This window comes from Brachyistius frenatus, unplaced genomic scaffold (assembly GCF_029030835.1).
Source record: "Brachyistius frenatus isolate BFR_SWC_R1_liver_20210118 unplaced genomic scaffold, ASM2903083v1 Contig_280, whole genome shotgun sequence".
NCBI lineage: Eukaryota > Metazoa > Chordata > Actinopteri > Embiotocidae > Brachyistius > Brachyistius frenatus.
The window spans coordinates 16,509-42,573 of record NW_027210879.1 but is presented as its reverse complement, the minus strand read 5'-3'; the positions used below and the strand labels follow the sequence as shown (position 1 = coordinate 42,573).

General features: G+C 36.4%; 1 protein-coding gene across 12 annotated transcripts in view; it reads left to right on the top strand.

The window, feature by feature from the left end:
* Window positions 1-26,065, top strand: part of LOC138634831 (voltage-gated potassium channel KCNC1-like) — a 124,713-nt gene that overhangs the window by 86,083 nt on the left and 12,565 nt on the right. For 3 of the 12 annotated variants that reach the window (XM_069722001.1, XM_069721996.1, XM_069722003.1), the window contains one exon: window positions 22,917-23,098. The exons of 1 other annotated variant lie outside the window; for it this stretch is intronic. In XM_069722001.1, coding sequence (XP_069578102.1) covers window positions 22,917-22,960 — 44 coding nt within the window. In that variant the 3' untranslated portion in view covers window positions 22,961-23,098. Of the gene's footprint in view, window positions 1-4,109; window positions 4,182-13,262; window positions 13,316-19,402; window positions 23,099-26,065 lie in introns of those variants that run through there. 8 more of the 12 variants (XM_069721995.1, XM_069721998.1, XM_069721994.1 and 5 more) reach the window with 6 other exon arrangements.

Here is a 26,065-nt window from a genome sequence, read left to right as displayed (position 1 = left end):
AGGGCGGGGAGGCGGGTGGGTATTCATGGTGTATGTGCAGGCCTTTTGTCCATGTACTACAAAAGGCTTGCATTTACTGTGCATTTCATTTTGTTAATAACAGTAATTCATTCTGTTTTGTCAAGAAACTACAACGATAACTTACATGATGTGCATGATAACATTTACATCTGCTTCACTGTCTCTTGCCCATATTTTTACTGTTTATTTTTTATCAGCTGTGTTCATCAACCTTGTTTTAGCTCACTTGCTACATCCTGTTCATAATTTAACAGCCTACTCAACAATGACGGCACACAGTACAAATTACTTGAATATTCTTACACATATAATGTATATGGAGTTGTATTTTGTGCCTCAGCATTTTTTGCAAGCACACAAGTTGCGTTTTGTAGAAAAGGTTTTACTTTTGACAATGCATCTGACCAAATCCATATGACCTGCCTATGTTTGGCTGTGGTGTGCCTGGTCATAGAATTTGAAATGGCAACGTTTTGCCCTGAAAGTGATTCAGTCTATTGCAATTGCGGCAAGTAATGTCACTTGGGGGTTGAGGTAAAAATCTGCACTTATTTTTTGTGACGAGTCTAATTTTGATGAACAGCAACTTTGTGTAGTTGACCAATTTCCTTTTGGTTACCAATGCAAACTTTTCACTGTCGATGTTTAAGCAGATGGAGAAAAAGCTTTCGCACCTTATTGGCTAGATACATTTGAATTTAACCTGTGTCAGAGTATTAACAGATGGTTTGCTGACAGTTATGAGACGGCAGTAAATAGTAAAAAAAATACTGTTCATGTTTTGAGTAAACTGAGTGAACTTAATGTCCAATGGGCAACTAAGTTGACAAGAATGCTAACAGCTGGTAAGCAGTTTTTGGGGTGATTAGGTTAGAGAACCTTTTTTTTACCCTCAGGAACAAAACATATTCTTAACTAAAATGATCCTAAGAACAAAATGCCAGGAGGGAGTCATTTTTACAGTATGACACAGAAAGAAGCTTCGAGAGGTATGACTGATTTGCAGAAGTATGCACTGGTTAGCTACTGGGTATAAGTGGTAGTGTATATTTTGTAAAAAAAAAAACAACAACAACAAAAAAACATGAAGAATATTAATTGACAACCTATTTGTTTTATTATAAAAACAAACTGAAAACAAAATTTAAAAATTTAAAAAATAATATTCTAAAATAAGTACTGTAACGAAATGTCTTACATTTTTGGGAATTCATACCAGAAGCGTTTAAAATGGACGAATAAATGTATAAACTAAACTCATCCACAAAATAAAATGAGAATTAGACAAGAAGCAACAGCAAAGCAGCTAAGATAAACTACAAACATACAGACATTTTTAAAAAGGTAAGCTAATTTTACATTATCAGGTGATGTGGATGTAATGTTGATTTTGTTTTTGTTTTCGTTTGGATATTTTTCGGGTGGATGGTACTGCTTCTAATTGTCCTGTTTTGTTCCCCAAAGAAATATCTCTTAACCACTAAAACATTGTTTGGGTTCAGCATAAGAAGAGAGGCTAGTTGTCAGGCAACATTATTACTATTCGATAACTTTTACTGGAAAAACCTAAAATCATAAATAAAACTATCTTTCATCCAAAAACTTAAATAACACTGTGGATTTGGAGTCCTACATTTCTTCAACTATTACCTCTCACTGATTATTGTACAGTTGGACAAATGACACTAATCCAGCTTGGTTCAAAAAAGAAAAGTTAATAAAGCATCAAAAATCCATGCCTATTACAAAAACAACTCTACATCATTGCTGCTATAATTATAAGTATCTCTATCCTTTCCGAATTTTATTCTGAAGGAGTTTCTGCTCTTCAATGGAGAGAACAGGTTATTCTGGCAAGGCTAATGCTAATTATAGTTAAGCAGGACCAACAGCAAAATATAAACATTTGACTAAATGTCACTGAGAATAACTAGACAAAAATATGTTTAGTTTTTGTGGACCAAAACCAGAACAAAACAGCTCAGCATAGTTTACTAGCAGCACTTTACTTAATAGCCCGGGCTGTCATCATCAAGCTTCTACAACCAGAATTTTGCATTATAATTTCCACCATGCCTTCCACATAATCAAATCCTTATATCCTGATATTAGTGGAACTGATTTGATTGTGGACTGTAATTCTATGATCGGCTGCATTTGTGGCATTCAAAATACTTCATGAGCTTGAACAAGTGTGCGAGCAGACTTATGAGAGACTATTGATAATTGTTAATTAATCAAGTTTCACAGAAGGGACATGTTTTTGTTTTTTTATTAAATGGTTGTTTGCTCAATAATATCTCCACAAAAATGTAACTTATAAACTTGCAAAAAATATTCCATCCCATACACAGGCTTATGACACAATTATAATGCCATAGCTAGATATCATATTTAATATACGCACCTAACATACTGTAGGAACAGTGTCGGCTGATCTAATGTAGGAGGACAGAATCAGCAGTTTTACGCACACACAATTCTAGAACCACTTAACTAAGGGTGTTTCCACATATGGTCAAACTCAGTCACCTTAAAGTGAACCAGAAAGTGGACCAACAGAAAATGGATTCAGTTCTTTTTACTTTAAATGTTGTGAACTTACATTGTGAGGTCATGTGAAAGAGCACTCACTTCTGCTCCGATGGGCCTCAGTCGCCTTTATGTTCACACCACACTGATCAGCCATCGCTCTAAAAACATTCTAAGAATATTATGTCCTCGTTATGTTATCAGCATTTTTGTTGTTGTTCCCAAAATCTTCAACAATGTTGTTTAAGAACATTCTGAAAATGTTTTGTGTAAACATTCCGAAAACATTTGTCATAACAATGTCAGAACATAGGTAATGTTATGCCCTAATTCATATAATGTTTTCAGTAGTTAAAAACAATACAAAAATATTTTGTGCTAATACATATGTGTAGAAATGTTTTTAGATAATATTATTCTAACTTTAGAAAAAATATTCTGGTAAAACAATGCTAAAAACATTACTACAACATTGCATCATTTCCAGCTGGGATAACATAAAAACACTGACAGGTGAAACATAAAGTATGATACAACGTGTTGATGTATTGAATTCATCATATTTGAGATGTTGTGTTGCTGTTGAACTGCACTGGGTTATACTGATATACTGAGAGGTTTTGTCCCGTATTCGATTGACAAAATATCAGGATTACCTGTCAGTAAAGTCCACAACTGTTCCGTCGTACTAATTAAAGTCTTCAAAAGGAGTATTAAAATAACTCAACCCCTCTCAATCAGACTGAATAAAAACTGAACTTTATAAACCAAATACATTGAGGGTTTATAACTGGGCTGTTGTATTACACCTGTCAGTGGTTTTAACGTTATCCACTCGTCTTGCCACCAGCAGCCATAGTTCCGTGTTTGCTTTTCGAGCATCACTGTGCAAATGCATGTGATCTTTCTATGCAAGCTTAGAGGGATAAAATACGATGACAAAAAGGGAAGTGAATCTCTAGCACTTTGTGTTCACAATATACAGGTTATGTGAATTTCAACATGGACTGAAAAGCGAACAGAGTTCAATGTGATTAAGAGTTCGAAGGAGTTTATTTGGAGTGTTCACATAGGCACAAAAAATGCTGACAAAATCGCTCTGAGTTTGTCTAAGTGTGAAAACACCCTAAGTGAACACACTGCATGAGTCTGGGAGCATGACTGAGACCAAATGCATGCCTCTACATACTTTTTACTGGCCTAATTGTGTTTGTGTGAAAGAGATACATCTTCCCTGTACACCTACACTAAGTTGTACCAGGGAGAACAGGTTCGGGTTGGTCTTAAGGTTAAGGTTCACAGTGCGGTTCATGTCTGATGTGTGCTGTTGCTGTTCTATTCTGTTGTTGTTGTTGTTGTTGTTGTTGTTGTTGTTGTTGTTGTTGTGTTACTGTCTCCTTCCCCAGGTTGTGTCAGGTCATGCATTTGTACGTTGCCAGTTGTTGTCTGTGTTACACTATCCATCTGTCTGTTTGTCTTTCTGTTTCTCTATTTGTTCTGTTTTTTTCTGTCCGTATGTCCGTCCTTTTCTGTGTGTGTCTGTATTTTGTGTGTAGCTGTCTTTCCCTCCTCCTGCTCCTCCTCCTCCTCCTCTTTCTCCTCCTCTCACCCAGTCTCTTCTCACTCTGGTACTTACAGATAGGAGGAAGGGTGCCACAACCAAATGCTCAATGACAATTTTTCCTGATTTATGTTGACAAAGGTTTATGATACAAATGATTTGGTTTGCAGATTCTACATTGTTAAAAGTAATCAAATATAACATAATTGGAAATTGATACCAAACTGAAGATTTTGTTAGGAAGGGCTGAGTGAGTTTTGGACAGGAAATGTACATGTAAAAAAACAGAAGGATAATAAAAGAAGGGATGTGAGTTCACTTAAACATCTTTGTTTTGGCCGAATGCCAGAGTGAGAGTGGCTGCTGTGCACTGGTCGGCTTCTGCCATGCCTGGCCAGTGAGAGCTGGCTGCTGAATGGTTGGTTAGAACATCTGGAACTGAGCTCTGGTCAGTCTTTACAGCACAGCCCACAGAGAAAAATGTTTTGTTTCTACAGCTGATTTGATCCCCTTGGAGATAATTTTACACATTTCATTTACAAAAAGGTTTTTTTGAAAGTCTCCATTGCTCTTCTAATGGAAACAGTATCTTTTGTAGTTGAGTCATTCTGACTCTCTCAAGTTGGGCTGGAACACTGACTACTGTAGTACTTCGAAGGTCTACGTTAGCTAACAAGGCAGCTAATGTTTTTATTTCAGAATATAAAAGATCTACCAATCTACAGATAGATGATCAAGTAGGGAGACAAAGAGACAGACATAACTTGAATTCTAAAAAGACACACACATGCACATTCAGGTCAGCATTAGACTCAACTTCAAAGGGCTGTGTTGTCTCACAGTAGTGCCACTGTTTGCTGTGCTGTGATGGCCTTTTAGCTTTCTATTTTCCACACTCTAAAAGCTTTAAATCCACTTGAAAAATAATTGCGAGCTATCCCTGTGGAAAAATGTGTTTTATTTTAAGCGCTTTATTTATCTTTACTTAAATTACCTTCTTACATTTGTTCTTTGTTTAGTTTCTACACACATGAATAATTCACAGTCACACACATTTCAAAATGATCACCAGGCTTCACCAGGCTTTTGCTTTTAAAGTGCCACCAGAATTCTCTTACAATCCCCGTACATTCCTCTTTCCTCCCTTGCCTCTCTCTTGCTGACATTATTACAGACTGTTCTGTACTCGTTGGAGATTAATTACAGAGGTTAATGTCACCAGTCTCACTATAATCTAATACTATCAGATCTGAGGTGGTTGCCAGGGGCTAGAAGATGTAAATACATTTTTAATCACATTGTGATGCTCCTTTTAACTTCTTTTTTTAAATTTTATTTTGTTTATTCTTTTGCCTATTTCTTTGCCTCCTTTTCCTTAGCATAAGCTAGCAAACGGGCATGGGTGCAAGCTACTGCTTCTGGTTAAGAAAGAGATAAAAGTGAAAAATTATAGTACTGTAATAAAAATCTCTGTTGATGCAAATCTCATTCACCTTTTCTACACCCTGCCAGAGAGGTTCCTGTGATTTGTAGGTTGGTCATTGTTTTATTTTATGAAAAGCAATATTATGACTGTTTGATGATTCTGGCTTAAGGTCACAAGTCACCGGAGGTCAAACAATTGAAAGGATCTTTAACGCTCTTTGTCATCGATCTATCTATCTATCTATCTATCTATCTATCTATCTATCTATCTATCTATCTATCTATCTATCTATCTATCTATCTATCTATCTATCTATCTATCTATCTATCTATCTATCTATCTATCTATCTATCTATCTATCTATCTATCTATCTATCTATCTATCTATCATTTCTTCTCACTGTCTCAGTTTCTCCTTACCGCCCTGCAATTGCTGCTGTAAAGCATTTTTCATCAAAGCTCTGTTTGATTGCATTATTGATTCATACTGATACAACAGGCTGCATTTCAGTGACTGTCAAGATGGTCTTAATTAAGAGAAACTAACTTGCTCTGGAAACAGTGAGAAAGTATGGCTAACAAATCCATCACATCAAAACTGATGAGGTTTTGTGGCATTATAACAACTTCATGATTTACATAAAAAAGAAAAAGTAATTTGTCAAGACATACGCTTTTCTAATGAGGCCAGTTTGCCTTGCTCCGATTTCCAAAATGAATGTCAACGAGACACAACCCTGAAGTTATGGTTCTCATTTCACTTCAGTTTTATTTATATAGCATCAAATCACAACACAAGTTATTTCAGGGTATTTAACATAAAGTTGTTACGACAGAAGTTCTTACGAACATGATACAAAGAAGAATCCAATAATTCACCAATTCCCATATGAGCAAAAACTGAGGCGCCCCCCTCTGACTTTCTCACATGTTGTTAGGCTATCCTTTCAGGCCAATTGAAATACAACATATTTTCTAAATTAGTGGAACGCCACTTCTTTTCCCATTTTTCCGATGTCTACCGTGTTTGTGAATTGTACCAAGGGGATGGCCTCCTCTTTTATTATTTTTCAGAAGGGCAGCATTGTCAAAAATGAAGCTGAGACAGGAAGCTTTTGGTTGATGTTTGAATTGGTCTTTGTACTCATCTGCTAATATGGCAAAATGTGTAGACTCGCATAATTCTTCCTTGATTTTTCATAGTAATAATGAAGCTGCATTGTCCATTAGCTCATTCTGAATGTTGGGGCTCATCAGTGTAGCATTGCCTGGAACCTGATAGAGCCTGTTTTAAATTTTGGGGTCATACTTTGAAATTAAATTGAATATTTCCAAAAAGGTTTCCTGTATTCGGAGCATCCTCTGTTGCTCTGTGCCCTCTGAGAGGAAAGTCTTGTTTGGCACTTTATTTTCCTCATGAAAATATCTCATGCTACATTTACATGTTAATGGTTTTTCTCCACAAATGTAATGTTACTAGCATCTTCGTGCATTTGGTTTAGCACAGTCTCACGGGTATTCGGCACATGGCTTTCTCTATATGCCGGCAGTTTACCAAGTGCAAGAGCATGCGGCTTACTGTCTTCATGTTTATAATTATTCTGTCTGAGGTGCTTCCAATCTTCAAATCTATCTCTGACAAATGAATATTCTGTACGACCCAGGAAAATGTCTACAGCACTTCCAAAAGACAGCATCCATTGATCTATTTTCAATCCACAAAAAGTAATTGTAGCAACTTGTAGAGAAGCAATGTGATTGTTCTGATATGACAGTTCCAGGAAAACTTGTCATTCTCAGTTGAATCTCCAGTTCATTGATTGCAGACAGATCTGGTGGTGGAGTCCTTGACACCTCTGCTGGCTCATATTCTCCAGGCAAAGGCCCTGAGCTGCTTACAGTGTCGGTAGATGGCAAATCTGTTGTGGAGTTTGGTACACGGTCTGCAGATTTCAATTGGCAACGCCATTCATAGCAACAAGCCAATTGTAGCACACATCACACATGATTTAAGCTCCAAAGACTTTTTATTGCTGAAAATTATTATTCGACAAATTGTTCATTCCAATCAGTACCAAAATGATATCCTCCGCCCCCATTTGTTTTGCAACAATATGAAATGAAAATGATCTTGAAATGGGCCGAGAGAAAGATATAAGGAATGCAAACCACACATTAAGTCATTTTGATAAGAACAGATTTAGCCAAAAGGTGGGTGGGCCCAGCCAGGCATACCATCTTTGTTTCTTTCGCTTTCCCTTTCCTCTAACCAATGATCAATTGCCTCTAGGTTAGTATTTCTCCATAATTGGTGGTCAGAATCCCCTGTGGTCAATTGGATTGTATTAACATTGTTTGATTTCCTATGCTTTGCTGCAAGAATTGAGCCACAAGATTTTAGGAGAATCATGTTGATCAAGGAAATTGAGCGTAAACATATCAAAGCAAACTTATCAATTATGTCAATTATAAAAGAAAATAGGAATATAGCTTAGTCAAAAGTAACCAGAGAAATCTGAGGAATATCTTGACTAACAATTTTAATAAAGTAAATCACTATACATCACTCTTGCTCTAGTACTGTATATGACACTAACCTTCCACCTGCTCTACAATAGTAATGTAGACTGTACAATTCCTCATATTTATGTTTGAAACACCCAAATTTAACAGTAAATCAGTAAACTTGTGACTATGTCGAGGCCAGTGACTGATTTAGCTACTGATAAGATGATGGTAGAAATTGAAAGGCAAGCAGGACATCTTTTTTAATCTTTAATTGATAAGTCATCCATTTTGGTTTGTAATTAAATGGGTAGATAAATGGTTAGTTTCTATTTAGTTTAATATTTCTATAGTTGTATTAATTTCTGTGCTTCACCCCCACATCTTATAAATGTCATGACTTTGCGCTATTTTTCATTCAGTGAAGTCCACACACTAAGTTTGCATGTGGATTTTTCTTTGCATTGCTTGTTACTTGTTATTGTAATGTTATTCATGGTTTGTCTATTCATCTGTGATTTTATAGTTATCTTTAATATGTATCTTTGCATTCATATGACAGAGCATATACATAATACTATATATTTTATTTTACCATACATACATATGATATGTATGTATGAATGTTCCTTTGAACCTGTAGCTAATTATGTTGGTGATGTCATATTGCATGTTCTGTCTGTATTTGAAGCAAATATTATATCTCAACAATGTAAGTTTAACATAAAATCTTTTGGAATTATGTCCAAATAGTTGCAAGATAATTAGTATTTTGCCAGAAACACATGTTGGTACTTTTTTATGGCATCCAGATTGTTGTTGAAATAATATTTGCCCTAGTTATTCCCTTCAGGGTACACTTCCTTACCCCCAAGCCTTTTCCTTCCCCAATCCCTCCCTGCCCTCCCCTTTTTCATTTACTATCTTCCTTTCTACTATCACCCTCCATTTTCTCATATCCCTGTTTTCCCATTCCCTGCAGGAATCTTAAAAATCAATCACAACCATCACAGATCACAGACAAAACTCAAATTATACTTTAAATTGAAAATTAGACAAATTCTCCTCAGTCAGTATTGGTATTTTTGGAAATGTCGTTCTGCTGTGCTTTGCTGTGTTCACACTGCTATTACATTAACTGCTATTACATTAAAGTTAGTTGTTAATTTTGAGAACATGCAGTGAGAATTTGTTTCAGCAGCGGAGTAAGAAGTTTTGTTTTACCTGGCAGTACATTGGTGGTCAGAATTAATACCAATAGATAACTGAATCATCTTAGATAAAGTGACTTGTGACTGAAAAACCTTAGGACATATTCATATACACATATTTATTCATATTTAATGTCTCTTTGACTCACCACTCAGACAGGGCACTTCAAAGTGTATTAGCCTCAGTGGAGAGGTTTGCATTTAAAAAAGAAAAACATAAAGCTCTGAGGCTCTGTCACAGGGAAACTCACCCATTGCTGGCCCAGCTATGCTCACTTACATGTATCATACAAGAGGAAGAAACACTTCAATAGTTCTGAAGCAGAGATTCGGGAATTGAAAAGCAAAAGCTTTGCCATGTTTAATAGCGCAGCATAACTACTGGATGTAAAATGTGGGCAGGAATATGTCAGTAGAAACTGCATTTGAATCAGTTATATTTAAATTTGAATCAGTTATATTTCAATTTGAATTAATTAACTTAAAAAAATGTATTCAAAAATTGGACTTGAATATTCAATTTCAAGTTTATTGAAATTCAGCTTCAAACCAAAAATTAAATTTCAAATGATATTGCTATACTGATATTCAAATTAACATTTTTAAAGCAATTATTCAAGTCGAGCTACTCAAATGTTTTAAGTATTCAAGATCAGCAATTCAAATTCAAATATAAATTAATAAAAAATTTAAAAAATTAAAAAAAATAAAATTAAGTACAAAGAAGATGCATGTAATGCAATTGCTTGTTCAATTATATGTTGTATTAGGACAACGGCACAAAACCAATAATGTAAATAGAACCGACAGCTCGCAGGTGTGATCTTCTGCAGCAGTACCTCCATACATGCACAGAGAACTTGTTCAACTGCCCCACATCTGATCTCAGATGTGGTTCTGATTCGTGGACATCCAGGATCAATTTGCCCAAAGACTGACACACACAGCCTGAACACTGCTTACAATCTTAGAAACACTTAAAAAAAATAATACAAATTTAAATAAAGATACACTAAAACCACTTACTTGTGTTAGTAATGTGTTACCTTCATATAATAATAGTAATAAATAAAGAAACACACTGTAAAAGTCGTATTCTTTTTCATTTACAAACAAGCAAATAATTGCCCCCGAAATTTTGTGGACAGTGGCTTAAGATTTCATACATTGAGGCTCTCATCCTCTTTGGAAGTATTGCAATGAAACCTTTATTATATACGCATATTATACGCTATATACACTACACCCATGCTACGTCATTTCAGAGTTCCTATTGGCGGTGCGAATGCAAACTGCAAAAGCTTAAAACCTATCTAGTTCTGGGGGAAACTCTCTGGCTGTTAGTTTTTTCTCAAGAAAGTCCTTAGAGCTGTTTAGTTCGAAAACGGCAATTGCGTTGGACATAAATTGCTTCCAAATTCCCATCCCTTTTTCTCTGTTTAATTGCACAGCAAGTATTTATCAAAAATGGATGAATGAGATATTCTATGGAGCTGCACGGCTTGAGCTTTCCAACAATGTCAGTACAAATTTAATTGTTATTACACATGCTGCATGAAGCGCTGTGTGCACCTCCACACCCGCTATGCTTGATTGATTAATATCCAAAGTCCGATCACTTCCCAACATACCATATATCAAAATAAACAGCAGAACTTACCCTTTTTAGTGATACTCCTCTGGCATTCAATTCAATTCAATTTGATTTTATTTATGTAGCGCCAAATCACAACACAGGTTATTTCATGGCACTTAACACATTAAAGTCCTTACAGCAGAAATTTACAGCATTATACAGAGAAACCCAAGAACAATTCAACAATTCCCACATAATTCAGAACATTTATTTTCTGTCAGGCACTAAGCTTGTTTTTATTTTAATTGCTAAGGTATACAGTGTCCTGAAACACATGGTTCAGATATTGCCCGATTCCAGACAATCTCCTCTATACAATTATAAAAAGATGTCTCTACTGACAATATTTTATGGTAAGATCTATGTAAAAATATAACAATTTTGTAATAATTTTTTTCCCTTGATATAAAGGCTAATATGAAAAATCTCTAAGTATAATCAGATCAAATGACGAAAGATTTGCATAGCCTAGACTTACCTGAAAAAAACAAGATTTAGCATGAATGGCTAGCCCCCATAATCAGCAAGTTATGAGCTTAAAAGTGAAGGTCGTGAAATAACCCTGAAAATCGCCTCAGGCTCATAAGGATTCAAATCAGATGTGTTGAAACCTTAAACAACTGAAGGCTTGAACTTATGAACCATTAAAATGGGAGGAAATAGGGCCTACCACCTTAATAGTAATCCACCATTCAGAAATGACTGACATATTACAGGTTAAAAAGTACATGGAAGTGAAACCTTTGAGACTTATAAGGGCTAGGGTGAAAAGGTTTGTAAAGTAGAACAGCTGAATTTTACAGCCACAAACAGACAATATGTTAATATGCATGCCTTTGGTGTAGAGACCTGTGCAGTTTTTATTTCCATAGTGTCAAAAATATTTAAACTGCAACAAATTACAAAATAGGCTCATTTATTCTTTCCTTTGGTCTGAGATTGTATTGTGGTCAGTGGGAGAGTGCAAGCTTATGTTTTGGTAAAGAAATTGTGGATATTGCTCAATGAGGTTTCTACGACAGACAGTGCAGGACAAGTTAAGCATCAAAAAACCTGGAAAAATGGTAATAATAAGCTAAAATACAATATCTGCAACAACATAGCAGAAAGGCACTTGTACAGAAATCACACCAAATAAAGAGAAACAGGGTTATGATCGATATGTCAATCAGTTTTAGGCAACACCATTCAAAAAAGTTTTAAATATTTTTTCTTTAAGTTAAATTTTCCATAAATGCTCTGAAATCAAAAATGGCTTAACCAAATGTAACCAGACTTGGAACACATGTTTGGAGGCTATTTTTCTTCTAAAGGGCACCACAAATGTGAGAAGTTTATATATCATTAGCGGCTATACGGACTCCTCCAAAATTCAGTTTGCACATTCAAGGGCAATTACTCAAATTCCAGTGCTGACATTGTAAACTTATTCAAGATGTTTTCACAACTTTAATTCGGCTTATCTCCCTCTCTCTCTCTTTAAATTTGTTAAATTATATAATTCCTTCATTTGAACTTATCGAGAAGTTTGATCCTTTGGTACAGAAGAGGAAACAAAAGAAATACATACATCACTTTTTTATTTTACTTATTTTCTAAAAATGAAAACATTTCAGTGCCTAATTGGCCTTTATGTTGTCTTGTTAATAATATGCAGCTTTTGAGTTCCTGATCTGTTGCAGTAAAAATGAATAACAGAGATATATGGTAAAAATGTCAGCTATACTTTATGGCGCAATCTGAGTTTTTTTATTTCTAAAGTAATGAACAATCAAATCAAGCAGATCAAACAAATAAGGAGTGACTATGACACCATAATGACTTGTGAAAATAAATTTAAAAAAGGCTTTGCAATTATGGAAGAAGTGGAATGGGAGTCAGTGAAGCCGAAGCCCTGTTGGTACCAACCCCTAACGGCCCTCGCTGGCATTGCAGTTTTAGACATTTCTGCATTGGACTAATTTTGCATACATTTTTTATAGCTACATTCACTTTTATATACCGTCTATGGTGTGGATACATTTCTTGCAGTTGCTCTGCAATTTTCAGAAGGTGTGCCCAACTGAAGTCCCATACCAAACTAAACATCTACCAAACATTTTAAGATTAATACAGATTCAGTCCCAGTCCCAGTATTTGTATTACTTGTTGGTCTTCCTATGCAGACATGGAAAAACAAACAGCTAGTTTCACAAGCTGCGTGTGGTGTCAACGCAACAATAAGCACATCCCAATCACTTTCCCCCATTCTCCCTTCGCCTATCTCCTATTCCTATCATCCAATATTCCTTCCTCTTTTCCCTTTCTTTACCCTCCTTGCTAATGTCTCCCCATCCAATTCTAACACTGGTGTATCAATTCCATCCTCAGGCTACCCTTTTCAGTCTCTCCCCCTGCGTTGTGTTACTAAAGTCTAAATGAAGGTATGTACAACAAGTCGCCATCACAGCACCGCTAAACAATATGCAGCTGTACTGAGCAAACACTCAGCATCTGGCTTCCTTTGAAGGTAACCAGTCAGAAATTTTTAGAAGATAGAACGGTAATACATAATCTCACAAGTTGTGTAGAGAATAAGAGGAACCTTTGCTATTATTCACATTTTCACTCAGCCATGGCCAAGACACAGTGAAGCTAGCATAGTTTAATATTTACAGGCATGCAGGCCTTAGTTATGATTAGGAACACGCATCAAACAATTAGCCTACTTTAATAAAGGGGATTATAGCTTGAATAGTGGCCAGTTGCCCAATTACGAGCACACAATATGTAAATAAAGCAACTGTTCTTTTGGCAGAGACTGGATGTTATGCTAAACTGATGCATCCAAAACCAAGAAGATTCATATTAACCCTCATGTCCACTTTCCTCCTGAGATAACCAACACTTAGATTATATCTGAGTATTACTGTGATGGAAGTAGTAAAGGTGGCCCACTCTACATGTAGAGGCCTCAACAGACCATCTGATGTCTTGGGCGGAAATATTTATTTACACACTTGATTAATGAGAGTCCAAAAAAAGTGTAGATGAGTGCCATCCCAGCTCTGAACTCCCTTGTGCTTGGCCACAGATAGTGTGTTATACATTTCCAGACATGAAGAGGTCCCAGATCGATTTTTGTTTTTGTTTTAAAAAGATTCTCAATATATTATGCAATGTTGTAGTTGAACGTTATCTGACTTTAAGCAGTAAATTCTGGGAACTAAAAAACGTCCCACTAAAAACATCCTTAAATCATTGCATCATTTCTAGCTGGGATGTCACCCTTGTCCTGAAGACCTGCAGGCTCCTGTAGTCATAAGGGCTGTTGCATTTATTTGCCGCTTCACATGGTTGGTCCAGTCTTTGCCATGGTTTTACCAATGGCAACCCACAATGCAAGAAGTCATAGTGTGGTCCCTCATCGTTTGTTTATATAAGATTTTCTTACCCACCAAAATGTATCGCATCAATTCCTGTAGTCCAATGCAATCAGTACAATAGTGAAGGAAATATCAAATCCTGATTTTAATACCACACTGTACAATACTGAAGTACTTAAAATGTGAAAATTAAAGGTTTTCAATGCAGGAAATTATCCCTGTTTATCCCTGATTAATATTTCTAATTAATTAATGTGTGACTTCCATTGCATTTTGGATTATTTTCATTTTGTAATAATCTACTGACTATTTTGTATAATCTACTGACTATTTTCAACAACTATATAAATATATATATATAAACTAATAATGTATTTAGGGGGTTGATGACTACATTCTCAAAAAAGGTAGTACCCAGTATGATGACACATTCTGTGAGTTTGTCTAAGTCAACAAAGACATTTTCATTCCTAGTCTGTACAACTGTAACAGTCCCGAAGACACAGGATGACTAAACATGATTGATATTTTGTAAGTGAGTTCTGTAATAAAAACCCAAGGTTTCAGTACTTTATATAGTGCAGCGGTATTAACTCATACAAGAGTAGCACAGAGCATTTTAAGCCAAATTAATATTTATCCACGTGTTGATGTTTGATTCAGTATTGAGTTAGGAACACATTTTGGAGTATATTTTCAACGTAACAGTTTGCAGAGGGTGATTGAGGAAGCAGAAGGGAGCTGGGGACTGGCCATCCTGCCTGTGTAGAGAGAAACCCTAAAGAGTACTGTTCATTATTATTTTGTAGTATTTATTCTGCAGTTTCACCAAAATTGAACATCATATATATGCTCCACTAGTTTAAATAATAGCATGACTGACCGTTTTCTAGTCATCTACTCATCAGGGCGTAGGGGCAAAATAGGAGAAAGGCCCAAGCACCTGCACCAGAGCAGCAATGGAGTAGTGATGGGGGCATTTCTGATTTGTGTAATTATGTGGAGCCTATGCATTATTGAATGATTCAAAGGAATATCTATTTATGTAAATATTTAGGGTTTCAGGTGGTCTTGGTCCCACCTAAGTATGCTCTTCCAGCTAATCATCTATAGTAGGGAAGGCAACAAGTCAATTTAGTGGTGTTGGTGTTAAACATGAGTTCAATATCAGGTGTGCATAGTTTCTCCCTAATGACCACCTTGTCAAACACCAGGTTTTTTTTCTAACAGAGAGACACAACCCTCCACTGAGTGAGTTACCCATCAGTGTGGAGTCTTGTCAAGGTGAACCATCAGATTCCAGACCAGCATAAGGGTCTCTAAACCCATGTTTCAGTTAAAGAAAAAAGACGAGAGCTGTTTGTACTGAATTAGACAATCAAAGAGGCTAATAGAAGATTAAGTGCAGATGATGATAAAATACCAAACAAGGAGGCCAGTTTAGTACCAGGTCCATGTCTTTGATGGTTTACTAGGTGCCAAAACATTGCACAGGGGTTTAACATATTTAAAAAAAATCAAGATTATCCAAAGGGGCTTTCACTTTTAAAGTCTAGATGAGTCGATGAGGAAATAAAAATTGCTAGAAGTGTTAATAATTTAACTAGACCGACTGAAAAATAATATGGAGAAGCATTTTAAATGGAATAGCAAAATCCTTCGTAAAGGGATGATGTTAAAATGTAGCTGTGTTACATTAATCTTACATGAACCCTGCCATTTTGTTGCGTCTCACAAGAAAATGGGCATGGCCCTCAAACTTTAGTAAGAACAATTGTCACGCACAAATCCATAAGTTTTGTCAGACCTTACCCAGTTTGTGAGATTGTCCATAAAATATAATCTACACACACAATATATACACTACATAGAATTTCAACCAAAATACCACTGTAAGCGGGCAACCCACAGGATTCCTCAGTGGTTTTGGAGGCCAAGCTATTAGGGCCAAATATATTAACTTTAGTTTTGTTTGAATTTAAGACATTCTTGAAGTTTCACTAACTGATTAATTTTGTCCAGTTTCATAGATGGATATAACTAAGTGTCATGTGTATAATAATGGAAAAATGAATGCAGTGTTTCCTCATAATATCGCCTACTGTAAGCATGTATGATGCGAAAAGTATCATAACCAGCGCTGAACCCTGTGTCATTGTTGAGTCTTTATTTTGTTCTATACAAGCATTAAATCGTAAATCTGTCTGATAATCAAAAATATCTCAATGCTGGTGTTTTTTCAGGAAATCCAGCATTGATATCTGGACTGAGTGACTAACTACTTATGAGTTGCATTCACTGGTGACTTTATATCTCTGTAAATGTACAACCAGAGGCATGTGGCGGAACGGAAGGCAGTAATTTCAGTTTACTTAGTTGTCTCTAAGATCAGTAAACCTGTTGGCTTTATATATTTATATTTTAGGTCTTCACAGATATGTTATGGCAATATTGTACTGTATGTGGTAATTTAGTACAAATTTTGGGACTGTTGGGACACTCTGTAAAATTTGAAAATTAAAACAGAATGCCATGAATAGAAAATCAGGTAAACCCAGATTTAATTGAAAATAGAACTAAGACAACAAATCAAATTATGAAACTGAGAAATGTTATTGTTTTATGAAAAAAAAATGTGCTCAGTTTTTTATTTTATGCCAGCAACACATTTCAAAAAATTTTGGACGGGGGCAACATAAAACTGGAAAAGTTATGTAAAGCTTAAAGAAACAGGTTGAATAGCAACAGATCAGTAACATGATTCAGTATAAAAAGAGCATACCAGAGAGGCAGAGTCTCTTAACAGGGAAGATGGGGAGAGGTTCACCACTTTGTAAAAGACAGCGTGGGCAAATAGTGCAAAAATTAAGAATAATGTTCCTTAATGTAAAATTGCAAAGAATTTGGGGATTTTATCATAGTAAATAATATCATAAAATTTCTGTACACAAGGGACAAGACTGTAAACCAATATTGGATGGCCGTTATCTCCCAGATGGTACTGCATTAAAAACAAACCACATCGACAAATGCAGGTTAAAACTCTACCATGAAAAGAAGAATCCAAATGTAAACATAATAAAGAAATGCTGCTGCCTTCTCTCGGCCTGAGCTCATTTAAGATAGATAAACAGACAAACAGACAGACAGATACTTACATGGATGGGTGGATGGATGGATAGATAGAAAGAAACAGTCCAGGTCATGAGCCACAGCCACAGGCTGAGGTGTTGTAAAGAAGAGGAGAGGGACCATTCAGCTTGTTATCAGTGCACTGTGCAAAGGCCAGCATCCTTGATGGTATGGGGTAAATTAGTGCACATGGTATGGGTAGCTTGCACTTCTTGGAAGGCACTAGTAATGCTGAATGATATATTCAGTTTTTGGAACAACATATAGTGCCATGCAGACAGCGTCTCAGGGAAAGCTTTGCTTATTTCAACAAAACAATGCCAAACCACATTCTACACGGGCTACAACTGCATGGCTCCATAGTAGAGGAGTCCGGGTGGTGAACTGGCCTCCTGCAGTCCAGACCTGTCAATCATTTAAAAGATTTGGTGCATTATGAAACAGAAATTACGACAAAGGAAACCCAGACTGTTGACCAGCTGAAATCCTATATCAGGCACAAATGGGAGAACATTTTTCTTTTAAAACTCTAGCAACTGGTCCCCTCAGTTCCCAGAGGGTTGTCAAAAGAAGACTTGATGCAGCACAGTGGTAAACATACCCCTGTACCAACTGTTTTTTAGATGTTGGTGGCATCAAACTCAAAATGAGTATATATTTTTCATTAAAAAAAATTGAATTTCTGAGCTGAATTTACAGTCTACATAGCATCCCAACTTTTTCTGAAAAGGGATTGTGAAATGTCCCTCATAGACACTTTTATGAAAGTTGTTGTGAAAACAAAACAAATTTATGTTGGACCGGAATGCTCAACGTTCAGCCACTTTTTTGAAGAAAAAAAATCCATTTGAAGGTCACTGCCACTTCTTGCTACTTAAGACCACAAAAAATACTATTAGCATGAGCTGTACTTTGTCTTAGATCTAATTTGCTAATTTTAGCATGCTAATGCTAACATAAAGTGGTAAACAGTGTGAACAATATATCTGCTAAACATCTGCATGTTAGCCTTGTTATTTGTAGTATATTAGCATGCCAATGTTAGTATTTAAATACAGCCTCACAGAGCTGCTACCATGGCTTTTGGCTCTAAAAATGTTTTAATTTGGTCCCTTGAAAGAAGAGACACATACTTGACCCTGACCTTGGAGAGAGTATTGTTTTTAGTCAATCTGTCTGTCTTTCTTTCTTTCTCACTATTTTCCTGTTAATAGCAGCCTGTTGTTCCTACCAATGGACTGGCTAAAACACCTGGCATCTGAAATTCAAATGTCTTTCCATGATAATAGAGGATTGTGTGTAATTCTAACTGTGCTCAGTTCCAGATGATTTACCCACTGTAGTTGCTCTGAGTTTTCCAAAATCTATGAAACCACCAAGTCTGTTCCTGAATAGTGTGGCACTACTTGTGCTTTTGGGAATCTCAGAGCTGGGAGTGCAGTGGATGGACAAGTATCTTCTGCGATGTCTTCAGATCAAAGGGCTTTTTTGTCCGTCCACTGGACTAGTGCACCCTCCCTCCGCTACACTGTTCATGTTGGTGCTGGAGAGCACCACTTCTTGGTGTCTAAAAGCTATTTTGGCAACTGATAGCTGATTTTCGTAACCCATACTTTTGTCCTGTCTCTGTCTATCTCTGTCTGTCTGTCCATCTGTTTGTCCTTCTGTCCATTTGTCTGTTTGTCTATTTCCAATTTCCTCCTTTGGTCTGTAATATTTTACCTGGTTTGGGCTGGTTTTGTTTTAAATTATTTACCTTTTTTCAACTTTGTTTCATTTACAAATGCTTGTAACTGTAACAAATGTTTTAAATTTGCTAAATCTGATGTGCAATGCTGTCATAACTTAACATCAATGAATATATCATGACAATATTTTCTGTCATGAACATATGGCTTTCCATTTCAATTATTTGTCATATCATGAAAATGCTCATCTGCTCTGACTGCTGTGAATGACCTTTCATAACCTCTAACCCTTGCCCTTTGACCTGTGCATGTCATTTTCATGTAGCCACAGGTTATGAGAAGTCGCGCAGTCTCAATAACATCTCCGGGATAACGGGCGCCCCGCTGCGCCTCACCCCTATTACCAACTCCACCTTTGAGCCCTTTGAGCCACCTGGCCTCAGACGATGCCACTCACCGATCCCCTCCATCTTGTAACATAGACCTCAGGTTTTGGGAGAAGTTTGCCTTCAGAGCTTTCTAACAGAAAGGGTTAGGGTTAGGAGAAGAGAAAAGGGGTGGGATTTGTGTTTGAAAGGCTTTTTGGCAGAAAGACCTCAAGACAAACTTCTCCCACGTTAGCCTGCAGAGGACAACAAAACTTGAATAACAGAAACAATAAAATATTCTTTTCTTTTCTTTTTTTTTCCGGAGAACATACGAAAGAAAAAAAAGCATCAACACTGACGGAGTGCCAATTCATTCCAACTACTCTTTCATTCCTCATTCATCTCTCATGTTTTCCTCTTGATAGAAACAACAATGAATTGCAGTTATTGGAGCCACTAGGGGGCCAAAATAACAATTTTAGAACCACAGATTAGCTGAACCCTACCAATTATGCTGCGATAGATGCTTGTGCAAATTTTAAAACACATAAACACACACTTAAAATACATGAACACACACTAACACACCTGCCTTACTAACAGGGATAGAGTCTAGGTTAGTTTAGAATAATATGATAGATAGTTTATCTCGAGCTTTCCCTGTGCTACTTCTTGCCTGTACTTCAATTGCACTTGCACTTCAATATTTTAATGCTGATATTTAGGAGTAGCTGTCAATAAGAGACTTTTTCTAATATGAAGCCTCTGAAAGCACACATTCACACATACATAGACACTAACATCTTACTGCAGCATGAATGTTTTTACTTGAGAATCTCCAGAATAAGAACGTACACAAGTAGATTAAAAAAAAAAACCCACAAAAAAACAGTTTGTACACAAGTCCCTTAAACTGTAGCACTTCTGTACCTTAAAAAAAGAAAAAAAAAAAAAAAAGAAGGCATATAGGCAGTAAATGTTCAGTTCTTTGTTACAGGCACATAGTTTGTTTTCTGTGCAACCCTTTATTTCAGGGAGAGAGGGGAGAGGATAGTTCCATAGGATTTCACATCACCTCCAAAACAAGCCCTAAAAAAGCAACAGCAACCATCCCTCTTTTTTCTTCTAATTCCTCCTTCCCTCTGCAGGGGGACTTATTGAAACATTATTTCTTATTCAGTGGACAGTGGATAAGCATTGAGAAGTGTGCAGTTAGATGATTATTTAGGTTAAACATACTTCTGCTTTTCCCCCCCAAGTAAAACAGTCAAAGAAGTAAAAAGCTCCCTTTTATATTTTCCTCTCAACTGTAGATAGCACCAGGCCGTCATGTGAATCAGGTTAATATCAAATGCATACTTTTAGTTCTAACTACCCCTTGATCTTTCTGTTTTATCTCACCACTATGATGATGCTATTAGCTATGAATTCAAAATCCCTCGCAATATGGATAATGTCCCATAGCACATTGAATGTTCACTTCCACTGTGGAATTGTAATTATACTGACTTAACTCTGTAAACCACTATTGTACAGTAAAGCTAGTAATAACCTCACCCCAAGACAACTTTTCTTCCAGATGTAGAGAACATTTTACAAAATGAAAAATAAAAACGCAAGAGAAAATGTGCTTTAATGCGTTTCCATATACTACTGTTACAATCCCCAAACAAAACAAAATCTATCATCTTATTTCTTCAATTATTGTAATGAAGATTACAGTCTAAATATTTATTCACATACAATTTCTTGGCAATATTCAGACTTTTTTTCAGCACTTTTCTACATTTTTTCATGTGGATATTGAACATATGCATAAAGACAGGTGGATGGAAACAAACTTTTAGTGACTTTGACCCTTAATTAGGGGCAGGCTTTCATTTTATGTGTCTCACATACCTTGCTGTTATTGGAGACAGGGGGTAAAGGTGAGAACATAACCTTCTTCATTTTTGCTATGAAGAAAATGTTTGTGGTGAACACTGAATCCTTTAGTCATACATTTTTATGGGCCTAAAAATAGTGACATTTCAAGACTCTGCTTTAATAAAATACTGGAATCAAAACCACCCTGATATGACAATTTTTATGGCTTCTTTTTAAAGGTATCACAAGCAAAACGGGTGGGAATCACTGTCAATACAGAGCCACTGCATGAAACACATTTCAGTTATTTAGTTTATATTGATAAACTGAAAAAAGTAGGTGATAGCAAATATCCAACTTACATGATGAATATCCCCACCAGGGTCTCCAGTGTAGACATTGTCGTGGAAGCTGTGCAAGTAGGGTCAGATCTTTACCACTTCATTCCCCGTCACCTGCTGTCCTCTCACCTGGGCTCTCAGCAAAAGGCTGATCTGCAAAGCCAAAAGAAATTGGTGGTCTCTTTCATAAAGACACTAACTAAGGTTTAAAGTACCAATATGAAGGAAGCTTATTTGGTATTACTCTTAAGAGTAAGATGATAAGAATAATACCACTGTCTCGTCTTTGTATTCAGTACATAGCTGAAATCAGACTGTGATTGGCCTAGTTTAGTGTAAAGTCTGGAAGCAAGGGGAAACAGTGAACCTGCGTCCGTCCAAAATAAGTCAGTAAAACGGACTAATTTACTTGATTTATCCTGTTTTTTGCAATCTGTAGACTAACTGATATGTGAAGATGAAGTACAATTTGTGGTTTTAGATGGTTTACAACAGCCAGATGTAGTGACTGCACTTTTTCTAGATTTTTTGTTGTTGTCACAGTGAGTTTACCAATTTGGCTACCATCTACCATTATACCAGTGCACTGGGCATGGAAAACTGACCATGTTTAGCAATCTACTCATTACCCAAAAGCATTACACTGGGCTGGTGGGTGAACTGTTGTTGATCCACACTTATGTAGTTGCAACACATAACTCACTTTGAAATCAGAAAGTGTTTTTTTTTTTTATTTAACACTGTTAAACATTGTTATTATGTATTGAACAAATAAAAAGTTCAAACAGTTTTAGTTAGTAGGAGTTCATTTTGAACAGAGACGGGCTAGCTGTTTACCCCATGCTACTAGATCTAGGCTAAGCTAAGGTAGATACATCCTGACTACAGCTCTGTACATACCACACAGACATGTTGGCAGAAATAAATCAAATAAGTCTATTTCCAAAGTAACTTGACAGGGGAATTTACTTTTTCTATATCTGCAAAGTTTTTAGATATTGCAGTTCAGCCTGAGGGTGAGAAGCTTTGTTTTTTTTCTCAGGTCTTAGTTCATCCCACCTTCACCGCCACCAACAACAATAGTACTTGCACTAAACTCCAGAGTGACTCAGCAGCCAGTGGCAATATTTTTTAGTTTTCTCCCTTTTTGGCTTCTCTTTCTTTCCCTGTTTTTGCCACTCCTTTACACACACCCCCTCCCCCTCCCCGGTTCTCCCTCTTCTGTCTGTCCATTTCTTCTTTGTTTTCGGATGTGGCTTCTCAGTTGGAGGCACGGTGAATGGCTATTGGAGCGACAGTCCATGGTAGAAGAGCAGACATCAAACGCCACATGGGAAGAAGAAAGAGAATGCAACAAGAGGGATGAACATAGAAATGTGCAATGTAGATAAAAGGCACAGCAAGAATTGGATCTGTGTGTTGAGATTTTAGGCCTACAGTCACACATGACTGCATGTCACACATGTATGCACACATGTATGCACGTGGATGCTTGTGTATGCGTGTGTATGCCTACACCTGCATCTACCTCTGTACTGAGATGCACAAATGTCAATTTGGGAGAAGACTTCCTTTACTTTTGCTTCTGGAAGAAAGAAAAGACAACAATTATTTAAGTTAAGTTTCGACACTTCTCATTAATCGTTGTGTTCATCTTTCTGTCAAAGAATGTACTTTTGGATTTATTGGTCTTATTTGAAGTTAAATGTTAAAAAAAAATTTAAACTTGATTTATTTGCAGAAATGTATTTGATATTAGAGTTACAGTGGCACACATTTATTGTAGTAGATGGTAATTACATGTCTTTAGGTTTTATATCTGTTTAAACATTGTCCTCAACTTTTGCTCTCACCTTGTTTCTCTCCCAGCAGAAACAGAGCTTTCAACAAGTTGGAAGACATTCCTTTTGATTTGTGAGAGATTGACTCAAGAGAAATCATTCAAATCTGAACAAACACTCCTTTTTGTCATTTTAGATCTGCGTAAAAGTCCAGAGAAAGGGTTATAAATCTCATCAAAAAATAGGAAATAAATCAGGCATCTCCTTTGTTTATTTGAATTTTACATTCAACTGGGAGTGTTGGAAGGTGAGAACTCTGATTGAGAAGATGACTATATATATATATATATATATATATATATATATATATAAATTAGCATTTTTAGGAAAATGCTTATTCACTTCCTTCCTGAAATTTAGACATCACTTTCATGTCTGAGTGTGAGGTTTGGAGCTAGAGCTAGAAAACAGAGGAGGGGGTAAAGCTGTGGTGGGTCTTTCCAAAGTGCAGGAATACTACACTAACCCCTAATCAACATAAAAATGAGCAATCTAATAGTAAATATGATTGTAAGACTCTCTTGCAGAGGCAAGAGATGGGGGGGGGGGGTGCTAACATAACGGAAGTTATCACCCCCTGGCTCTAGCTCTGTACTTCACAGGCAAGAAATTCTCATCAAGTTCTCATCCTGCTCTGTACAAAGAAGAGAAGAGGTTTTTTTTTTTTAAATGTTAAGCTATTCTTTTAACAATGTGACCCTGGTTTGAGGCAAGGCAGAATTTTTCTGTTGAGCCTGGAGTTGAAGCAGGGCATCAATTTTCAATTTTGCTCAGAAATTTGTGTGAATAATTTGGAGGTTTTAATCAACTGGAATTTAAGGATTTGATTCGTGACTATACACTCACTTTACATCATGCAGACACACAAGTGAATGTGTCACGCTTCTCATCATTTCATCTTCTCCTTATCCTCTTCTCCCTTCCCTACGTCCACTTGTGAGTGTGTTTGTCACTTTCTCAGAGGCCACTGCTGACATGTTGCTTTTGTCTTATCAATGTACATATGTAAAGTTTCTGTTGTAAAAGAATCTGCATGGGTTTCCATCACAAGCAATAAGGATACTGATACAACTAATAATGTGGGGAGGTTTAATAAGATTTACTCTCAAGCTTACATGAATGTGTGTAGAACATTTAGACGACTGTATAAGTGTGTATGGATGTATGTGTTTATACACATGCATATGCACTAACAAAAGCATGCAGGACAAAAAAATCTTCCTAACCTCTCTGAATGCAAGAAGAGGTGGGATGAGCTGACATTATGCATGCCAAAATGCTATACTATTGGTCAAAAAAAAAAAAGAAAAAAAAAAGACCAAGTTAGGTACTGTAAAGGGTTTGGGGGAGGGTGGGAAAGTTTATTTTTGCAGGATAAGGAGAGGTTATGTTTCTAGTAGGTCTAGTATTGCTGCTTTCTTATCAATCTATTGAGATTTATGAGTAACATTAACAATCGTAGATTAAGATTACATTTCCTCTTGTATTTGCTTTTTATTTCACAGAGAACTATTCTGAGAGCCTAGTGCTTATCAGATATATGCAAAAAGAAGCAGTAACTGTGAATTAATGTTAAGAAATGAAAGAAAATCCAGCTTCTTCCATCATTGTCTTGACTCCTCTTCTGCAAGAGAGAGGAAAGACCCTTCTTTTCCCAAGATACCTCCTTACCAAAATGTCCTTGTCCATCATTTTCTTTAGTCTGCTTTTTCATTATCTATCTTTGTCATGTGTCATTTCCACATGTCCTGTCCTGTTCTCTACACTTGCATTTGAACTGCACTTACTTTAAAAAGATGTATGCCTCTGCAATGCAAGAATCCAACGATTCAATTCAACCTCAAAACAAAGGATGGGAATGAACCCGCTAGATGACAGGCGAAACTGAGCTGAGCCCCTTTACAGTACCTTTATACCACGCCAAGTTTCCTTGTTCATTTAGTTGTAATTTTATTGAATCCAGCTTTATATACGAACAGTCATTAGGCAAGCTATATTGGCCAAAATATCAGGTGAACCTAAAAATGACACAACAATCCATTTTCTGACACATTATTTTCTTTTTTTAAGGGTACAAAACACTTGCTTTTTTTTCTGGTTAAGGAATGTTTTCCAGTCAGACTGGGTGTGAAAAATGGTTTCATCCTTGAAGCCAGTCCTATCGTAAACATGAAATACTTCCATTAAAACAAAACGTAAACCCCACATACGTATGTCAATTAGTCACATACCCTGCCACTCTAGATCTCCTCATTCATGATAGCAATGGTTGGTTTCAGCAGACATTGGGTTTCCGTTTCAACTCATTTTCACTTGTGATGAATCTGTATTGAATTTATAGAAAATATGTTTTCTATATGGCAGGAAAAGATATTACACCAGCCTTTGCAATCTTATGAATTAGCACATTTTTATTTATATCTAGTGCTAGTGTCCAATGTGAAATGTGCTATGTAGTCCAATGTTTAGCTTGATAATGGGCTATCAATGTTTTTTTCAGCCATTAATCAAATCATCCAAAAACATGTGACAGACCATTGAACGAAGAGACTTTTGGGTCAGGAAGGTTCTA